The sequence below is a fragment of the Melanostigma gelatinosum genome (genome assembly GCF_949748355.1).
Source record: "Melanostigma gelatinosum genome assembly, chromosome: 14".
NCBI lineage: Eukaryota > Metazoa > Chordata > Actinopteri > Perciformes > Zoarcidae > Melanostigma > Melanostigma gelatinosum.
Genome location: NC_136647.1, coordinates 1,253,286 through 1,263,285, shown reverse-complemented (window position 1 = coordinate 1,263,285; position 10,000 = coordinate 1,253,286). Strand labels below are relative to the sequence as shown.

Below are 10,000 nucleotides of genomic sequence, written 5' to 3'. Positions count from 1 at the left end.
TTTCCCAGCAGCGTGTGTGCCCCCTTGTTGCCCCCCTCCCCATTTACCTCATCAATAACCATGCTGTGTGTGTGTGTGTGTGTGAAGGCTGTGCATTAGGAAAATTGGTTCTCTGCGACGCAGCGCTGTTTTACCAAAGTAATCACAGCTGATGGTGAGAGAGAGAGAGAGAGAGAGAGAGAGAGAGAGAGAGAGAGAGAGAGAGAGAGAGAGAGAGATGATCTGGCTCAAAATCTGCTGCTGTTGAAGTAAGGTCTGCAGCAGCACACACACACACACACACACTGTCGCCATGATTCAAGTGGACATAAAAGCGAGAAAGGCTGGTCAACTTTTGAACTCAATTAAAGTATGAGGAACCTCTTTGTCTCTCTCTCTCTCTCTCTCTCTCTCTCTCTCTCTCTCTCTGTGTCTCTCTCTCTCTCCAGTTCGATAAACCTCATCGGCCTAAAGTACAGTACCCAGTATATTACTAAAGTAATCAATACGAGCAATCAAATATTAGGGGTAAACATCACCGTGAAACCTCCCCAGTTGATTATTTACATTAAGACTATTGTTTTTGATATATTTAAATGTGCAAAATGATGATCTCATGATATATGTGCTATTTTGCAGACATTTCCAGAACAGAAATTTCTCATTTAGAGAAACCGTCCTTGAAAGAATTCATCTGTTGCACCTCTGGCCACACCCATCTCTGATGTCACCGCAGGAACCTACAGCTGATGGAAAACATCACAAAATATTTTGGTTTTGTGGTCACGTTTAGCTGCTTACCTGTTGCAGTTTGTTTAAATGTTTTATTGTGAAAAACACAACCTTTAACTACAAGGTTTCTGCATTTTTGGAACGGAGCTCTGAGGAACCCCATATGTTATCATGAGCACATGTTATCATGAGCACATGTTATCATGAGCACATGTTATCATGAGCACATGTTATCATGAGCACATGTTATCATGAGTACATGTTATCATGAGCACATGTTATCATGAGCACATGTTATCATGAGCACATGTTATCATGAGCACATGTTATCATGAGCACATGTTATCATGAGTACATGTTATCATGAGCACATGTTATCATGAGCACATGTTATTATGAGCACATGTTATCATGAGCACATGTTATCATGAGCACATGTTATCATGAGCACATGTTATAATGAGCACATGTTATCATGAGTACATGTTATCATGAGCACATGTTATCATGAGTACATGTTATCATGAGCACATGTTATCATGAGCACATGTTATCATGAGCACATGTTATCATGAGCACATGTTATCATGAGTACATGTTATCATGAGTACATGTTATCATGAGTACATGTTATCATGAGCACATGTTATCATGAGTACATGTTATCATGAGCACACGTTATCATGAACACACGCTGTCATGAGCACATGTTATCATGAGTACATGTTATCATGAGCACATGTTATCATGAGTACATGTTATCATGAGCACATGTTATCATGAGTACATGTTATCATGAGCACATGTTATCATGAGCACATGTTATCATGAGCACATGTTATCATGAGCACATGTTATCATGAGTACATGTTATCATGAGCACATGTTATCATGAGTACATGTTATCATGAGCACATGTTATCATGAGCACACGCTGTCATGAGCACATGTTGTCATGAGCAAATGTTATCATGAGTACATGTTATCATGAGTACATGTTATCATGAGCACATGTTATCATGAGCACATGTTATCATGAGCACATGTTATCATGAGCACATGTTATCATGAGCACACGCTGTCATGAGCACATGTTATCATGAGTACATGTTATCATGAGTACATGTCATGAGTACATGTTATCATGAGTACATGTTATCATGAGTACATGTCATGAGTACATGTTATCATGAGTACATGTTATCATGAGCACACGTTATCATGAGCACATGCTATCATGAGCACATGTTATCATGAGCACATGTTATCATGAGTACATGTTATCATGAGCACACGTTATCATGAGTACATGTTATCATGAGTACATGTTATCATGAGCACACGTTATCATGAGCACATGCTATCATGAGCACATGTTATCATGAGCACATGTTATCATGAGTACATGTTATCATGAGCACACGTTATCATGAACACACGCTGTCATGAGCGCATGTTGTCATGAGCACATGTTATCATGAGCACATGTTATCATGAACACACGCTATCATGAGCACACGTTGTCATGAGCACACGTTATCATGAGCACATGCTATTATGAGCACATGTTGTCATGAGCACATGTTATCATGAACACACGCTATCATGAGCACATGTTGTCATGAGCACACACGGCTGGACTTAAACCCAACGGCAAGACTTTGTCATGAGCACATGTTATCATGAGCACATGTTATCATGAGCATGCGCTATCATGAGCATGCGTTATTATGAGCACACGTTGTCATGAGCACATGTTATCATGAGCACATGATAACATGTGCTCATGATAACATGTGCTCATGACTTAAACCTGACGGCAGGACTTAACCCTAACCCAAACCCAAGCAAATAGTGCTTGAAGATGAGGTTTTGTGTTTACAGTTTTGAGAGAATGGGCGACCGTTTCAAGAAAAGTCTCAGCAATCGAGAAAAACTGTAGTGAGCAGAATACATTAACAAGAGGACCAATGTTCATCACCAGATATAAACGTGTATTTGGTGGAGAAACCTGCACGAACGTCACACCAGACAGAAAGTCACTATGATCCAACAAGTCTATTTATCTTTACATACTCCTGAACCTAACTCAGTATTTCGGGACAAGAGGATGTCAAATGTGTACATATTGTAAAGCCCTCTGAGGCAAATTTGTAATTTGTGATTTTGGGCTCTACAAAAATAAATAAATTGAATTGAATTGAGTATTTCACCATCTTTGTTGCTAACTTCGTAGAAAGATGCATGAAAAATGAGGATGTGGTCCGAACCGTTGCATGAGCGGGTTATTCTTGATGAATCCTGCTGTTCAAGGGCCAGCTGTGTTGTTGACACTCGTACGGTTTTATCTTCAGGACAGAACTTTCATCACTATTCTTCTATTTCTTGGTGAAACAAAGAAACAGAATTTCTTTTTAAAATTGTCTTTCTCTTGTCTGTTTGCCTTCATCGCTTCGTCTTCCTCCGTTTGCCTCGTTTGTCGACACTAAACTCAGCCTGACGACAACTCGCTCCGGCTTCAATCGGCTTTTCCTGATCCTCTATGAACCAGTCTCAGTGTAGTCCTGATCCTCTATGAACCAGTCTCAGTGTAGTCCTGATCCTCTATGAACCAGTCTCAGTGTAGTCCTGATCCTCTATGAACCAGTCTCAGTGTAGTCATGATCCTCTATGAACCAGTCTCAGTGTAGTCCTGATCCTCTATGAACCAGTCTCAGTGTAGTCCTGATCCTCTATATGAACCAGTCTCAGTGTAGTCCTGATCCTCTATATGAACCAGTCTCAGTTCAGTCCTGATCCTCTATGAACCAGTCTCAGTGTAGTCCTGATCCTCTATGAACCAGTCTCAGTTCAGTCCTGATCCTCTATGAACCAGTCTCAGTGTAGTCCTGATCCTCTATATGAACCAGTCTCAGTGTAGTCCTGATCCTCTATGAACCAGTCTCAGTTCAGTCCTGATCCTCTATGAACCAGTCTCAGTGTAGTCCTGATCCTCTATGAACCAGTCTCAGTGTAGTCATGATCCTCTATGAACCAGTCTCAGTGTAGTCCTGATCCTCTATCAGACCTCCATCAGTGAAGAGACCATCAGAGAGAAGATGCTCTGTTTCTATAGAGTTATTCTTAAAGCTCGTCATCGGTGCAACCGGGTCGGATTCTGGTGAAATCAGATGAGATCCAGATCCTCCAGCAGAGACCGGTTCCTCCTCCTCCTCCGAAGACCCAGGACGTATTGCTGGACCTGCTGGAGGGAAGGGAGGCCCGGGAGAACCAGAACCAGGACTGAGAGGGTCCCTGCTGCAGTAGAATGAGAGGTTCTCTAAAGCAGTGGTCCCCAACCCCCGGGCCGCGGACCGGTACCGGGCCGCGGGTCATTTGGTACCGGGCCGCACAGAAAGAATAAATAACTTTTTTTCATTTCATTGATTATCAGAGTCGGAAAGATATTTTATTTTGAAAAATGACCGGATTCTCTCCCAATTACATGCGCCTGTCTCTCTTGACACATGTCAACACGCTTGTCACGAGCGTTACTTCCCAACCACAAAAGACCCACGAACTGCGAAGGAATGGATCCGCGACCCATTTGTGAACAAACCAGGTGAATCGAGCTTATCCGTGCCAGAGGGAGATCAGCTGCTGGAGCTTGAAAAGGACGGCGGCCTTAAAAGTATGTTTGGGACAACAACTCTGCTGCCGGTGTTAAATGTTAAATTACCAAGTACAAGTGGGAGTTTTGCTGGACAGAGTTCGAATCCAGGTTGTTGCGATCTTTCCATAAATGTATTTTCTTCCATGTATTTCTTCATACGTGGCTGTGATGCAGTGCTCACTCATAATCCCTGCAATTGATATGAGATGTGTCTTTTAGATCTCCAGCAATATGTTTGTGAAAGTGTGACGAAACAGGCGACAGAGGCAGAAAACCGCTGCAGCTGTTAAGCGAACACAACACGCGCACAGAAGGAAAACCAGTAGGTCCAGAAACCAGTAGGGACGTAACACCGGTCCGTGGAAATATTTTATAACATGAAACCGGTCCGTGACGCAAAAAAGGTTGGGGACCCCTGCTCTAAAGGGACTCTGGTGCTCAGAGACACTACAGCTTTAGTCCACAGGGGGCGACAGAACCAACACATCATGAAAGTTCCTCGTAGCTTCAAGCGCTACAAATTACAAAACTGTTGGAATTGATGCGTTTGATTCTTTCATTTTCATTTACAGTCAAAAGAGTTTCAGAGAGCGTTCCTGTCTACTTGAAGTCATTTAAAAAAATCCCATCATGATCCAACAGTCCGCATGTTTTTGTGAAGACGTTGATAAGAATATTTCTGTGATCTCCTTCATTGATTCATTATTGTCGGCAAATATTTTGCTTTTTGATGAGTCTTGATTGTTCCACTCTTACTCCTGCTCATGGAGGTGAGTAGAGCAGACGCACCTTTGATTAAATAAAGGTATTCTTACCCTGACATGAAGTCATTTTAAGAACTTTCTTTTAATAACTCAAAAGTTGTACATTAAGTTCGTTCATATTTCTGTTGTTTGTGATAACATTGTTCTCACTGCATGGCACACATATTGCATGATAAAACCAGCATCCTATAAAGATAGACGGTGTACAAGACGAGAAGAACCTCCGCGTCTTGTACTGTGGCAGCAGGACATTCTGTGTCTCTTGTCTCCGTCGGGGGTTTTCTAGGGTTTGTATTATTTTGGTCGTTTTGTATTTCCTTGTGATCACTTTGTGTCTTTGTAATAATTTTGTGTCTCTTTGGAATCAGTTGGTGGTTTTTTGTCATTTTGTGTCTCTTTGTTGTCGTTCAGTAGTAATCCATCCATGTAGCTATGGAACTGGGACTTGTACTGAGTTGATAGAGGCTCTTTTTAGGTGAATGCACAAAGACCGCATGATCCTGCTGAAACCACATATAAATATATAAATATACATATATATATATATACATAGATATATACATACATGCCCTACCTTCATGCAGACACTGCAGTCTGCCGGTCTAAAGTCAACATGTGTAACTGCTTTGTTGAAACAGGCTGACATTTATCAAGATTCAAGCAGCCGAGGAAGTTTCCATGACCAAATATTTATCCAGCTATGAAACAGTCTCGTCTGTTATCTGACAACCATCGGTTTAAAGCTCCTAAATCACATGGATGTAATAAAACAGTATAAAACAAAGCATGTCTGAGGGGCGAGGCATTCAGTTTACGCATCATTTCGTGGGTTCCAGTCTGTCTCGTGACCTTTGCTGCTTCAATTTACTACACAGAGGAGATAACAAACATTTAACGGCAAAATACAACGATGTATAAAGGAAATACGGGACTCGAACGCTTTAGTTTCTTTGCTGATGGTTAAGGTGGATATTTTTAACTGTGCTGTTAGTTTTGGTATCTTTCAAGCATAGGTCTTATGGTGACGCTTCTGGAGATTGTCTCATTTCGTAACTTAGTGTTTTAGCGGAGCTGCTAAATTGGATGTATTTAATTGTAGATTTTACTTTTTAAATACGGAACCGTACAAAAAGCAGCCCAATCACAGCCTCGAACGTCATAAAAGTGTCCTAGTATTTAATGCTCCCTGGAGAACACTAACAGCACCGTCACTGCAGACAAATACATTCAACTTACATTTTCCCTCATATTCTTTACCAAAACAAAGTACACCACACCACACACCAAGGAGGTACTGATTCTGAAGCAGACTTTTAATTAAGACTTTGGTTTTTCTTTTTTCCATCCTTGTTTTATAACATCACAGCTTACTTTTTTGTTGGGTTTTCCCTCAGCAGCACAGTGTCCTCTGCAAATCTCTGCATTCTCTCTTCTGTCCACCAGGGGGCTACGCTATATGGTATATAGACCATAAACCATACGCCCTCCTTTATGGTCTGTGTGACTCTAAATGGACCATAATGTACAGAATGAACATCATGCTGTATTGAAGAAGACTTGAAACTAGAGATTGAGACATAAACTCATGTTTACAATGTTTACTGAGGTAATAAATCAAGAGAGAAGTAGAGTCATTTTCTATAGACTTCTATACAATCAGAGGAGTCGCCCCCTGGTGGACACTAGACAGAATGCAGTTCTAAGACACTTCAGCATTGATTTCACTCTTCAGAACCGGAAGTATGCCTCCGGTTTACTTCTGAATTCATGGTGATAGATGGTCCGAAAATTGGAGTTGACTTTTTTAGTTGTCGGATTGGGCTCAGGCCTCAAGGAATGGGTTTGAATCAGGTCAGACAACGACTAATACCATCTTTTTGTTCCCACTGTTTCTCTGGTTTCCATCACAAGCTGCTGGTGGCAGATAGTGACACAGTGTGTGCCTTGTGGTTGCCGACAATCGGCCTCAACAGCGACGGGTTGAGGGATTCTCCACCAGAAGCACCGGCTTGAGTCAGCACGGGTGGCTGCGGGTCAAACCTCCCTGGGACACCTGGTGGTCCGGCGGCCAGCGACCCACCCTTAAAGCAGGAAAACATGGCCGCCAACTGCAGCCGCACCTCCTTTTGCCAGAAGGCGTACACCAGAGGGTTAATGAGGGAGTTGGACAGCCCCAACAGCCACAGATGATTCTCCAACACGCTGGTGAGTTTGCAGCTTTCACACAAAACGTGCACTATGCACACCACAAAGAAGGGGCACCACAGGGCCAAGAAGCAGCCCACCAGCACCCCCACCGTCCTCAGGGCCTTGACATGGCTCCAGTAATGGCTCCTCAGCTGCTGGTGCTGGTGCTGGTGCTGGTAGTGTTGATAGTTTTCCGTCCTGGAACCAGCTTGCCTAACTTGGCAGATCTGCTTCTGGTGGCTGCAGGCGATCTTCAGGATGTCCAGGTAGATGTAAAGGAACACGGAGAGCACGGGGAAGAAGCAGGCGCTGAATAGCACGATCATGCCCACCTTGTGGATGACGGAGAAGAAGGCACAGAAGCCGTCGTACCCGTCCGCCTGCAGCTGCCGAACCATGACTGAGGAACAGAGGACATTGGTTATTTGGGATATGACACTCTAGAAAACCATCCTCAAAGACCATCAACATGCTGATAAACCTCCAAACTCATGGATGTATTCCCCAAACTTGACCTTTTTGTTTTACATCGGTTGCAACACGCTGTGCTATTTTCGGTCTTAACGCCAGCTTCCTTTACCGTAACACACCAATAATTAATCAAGAAGTTGTATGTCTTTCATACAACTGCCAATGAAGTTCTAATTTTTCATATTTTTTCCGATGAAAGTCCAACAACACGTGTACATTTTTAGGTTGCGACATGCATACAGTCTTTTCAAAATGAAGTTCTGTCTTTGCAGGAAACAACTAAGTTAAGTTCAGGAAAGAAACGTGACATACTTAGTTAGGTTTAGTAATAGAGCGTGGAATGCTTTGTTAGGTTCAAGCAACTAAACTACTTAGTTACGTTAGTAAAATATTGTGGTTTGGGTTAAAATAACTAAGGAAGTGGCTTAACTGAAGTACGCAACTTACATGGCAGATAAATTAACATTGACTTCTTGTTTCACACACCCGCCCTGTGTGGGGTTTTGTAGTCTTTACACGCATCATTTTTCGCAGGTATAGCTACGAACGCTGTAGGAGAACCGCATTATGTTTTTTCATTCTCACCTGGCAAGAATCCCATCGTGAGGGAGCTGATCCACAGGACCAGCATGGACCCGACAGCCGTCCCCTTTCCAGACAGCTGGGAGTACCGCAGAGGCATCTTGATGGCCGCGTAGCGGTCGAGCGAGATCAGGAACATGGACATGATGGACGCCGTGCAGGGCGACGTCACGAAGGCCATCCGCATCAAACACCGGGCCTTGCCCTGAGCGGGCGGCGTGGCGTTGGTGGGCGGATCGGCGGCCCCGACGAGGCTCCGCTGGTTCTGAGCGGCGTCGTTGCCATTGAAGTCCTCCGTGGCCAGGCCCGTGATGGCCACGCCCACCAGGGCGTCGGCCAGCGCCAGGTTGAGGACGAAGCACCAGCTCTGGCTTCTCTTTCTCAGGAGCAGCTTCAGCAGAGCGGCCGCCACCAGCAGGTTGGTGGAGATGATGAGGCAGGAGGCGATGCTCAGGATCACGGCCATCACCCGCGGCCTCACGTCGCCCTGCGCCGCCCACCCGTCGGGAATCATGCTAACAGCGGGCTCGGCACTCAAATATGACCCCAAAAAAAGGATTTCAAGGGGAAATCCACAGAGCTGACATTGCATTTACAGCAGTTGTTGGCTCAAAAACAAAAATGTCAAAGAACTCCAAGAGGCTCCGACATGTGACAGCACTTCATTTGCTGAGGAGCGCCACGCCGGTGTGTGCGGTCACCGCGACATTGAAGAGTCCCGTTTCGTTGATCTAGTGCCGTGTGACGTTTCCACGGTGACTCACATCAAACGTTTAAGGAAGATAATCTGTTGCTCCAACATCCATTCGATCCAACCGGTCTCACCTGAGTCCTTAGAATCCCGTTTAACAAATGCAGAAGGACAGAAACACTCACAGCATTATCAGCAGGTCTCGCCTGTCCCCTCCCCTCTACCACACACACACACACACACACTGTCTAACACACGCACACACACACACACACACACACACACACACACTGTCTAACACACGCACACACACACACACACACACACACACACACTGTCTAACACACACACACACACACACACACACACACACACACACACTGTCTAACACACGCACACACACACACACACACACACACACACACACACACACACACACACACACACTGTCTAACACACACACACACACACACACACACACACACACACACACACACACTGTCTAACACATACACACACACACACACATGCAAACCCTTCCGCTGCTCATCAGTTGCTGCTGGATTGACCCTTGTCCCAGCTCCCAGCAGGAAAATCTCTATTTTTAAACATCGACTTGTAATTTTTAACCAAGAATATACTTTTTTTTAAACAAAATCTTGGTTGGTGCTCATGCGCCATGAAGTACCAAACCTGACATAACTGAACAACTTTATTTAACATGTTTTCATGAACACAAATAAATGAAAGACAGATAGGAGGAGAAATGAATTAATCAAACACAATCATCTGATGGAATTTGCTGCCGCATATCTAATAGATATCACCATGACATTTTCCCAGATGATTATTTTTTAAGACAATCATTTTTTTTTTGTTTAGCAAATGTTCTAAATATGCAAATGATGCATTATTTGATCAATATATGTGTGAAAATTTGCA

General features: G+C 43.7%; 1 protein-coding gene across 1 annotated transcript; it reads right to left on the bottom strand.

The window, feature by feature from the left end:
* Positions 1 to 7,031: 7,031 nt before the first annotated feature.
* gpr119 (G protein-coupled receptor 119) lies at positions 7,032 to 8,842 on the bottom strand (the record flags this gene model as incomplete). The annotated part of the gene is made up of 2 exons (XM_079283285.1): positions 8,371 to 8,842; positions 7,032 to 7,714 (listed from the first exon to the last, which is right to left on the bottom strand). Exons 1-2 carry the CDS (start codon positions 8,831 to 8,833, stop codon positions 7,032 to 7,034), a joined length of 1,146 nt encoding a protein of 381 aa, XP_079139411.1. The 5' UTR covers positions 8,834 to 8,842.
* Between the last annotated feature and the right edge of the window lie 1,158 nt (positions 8,843 to 10,000).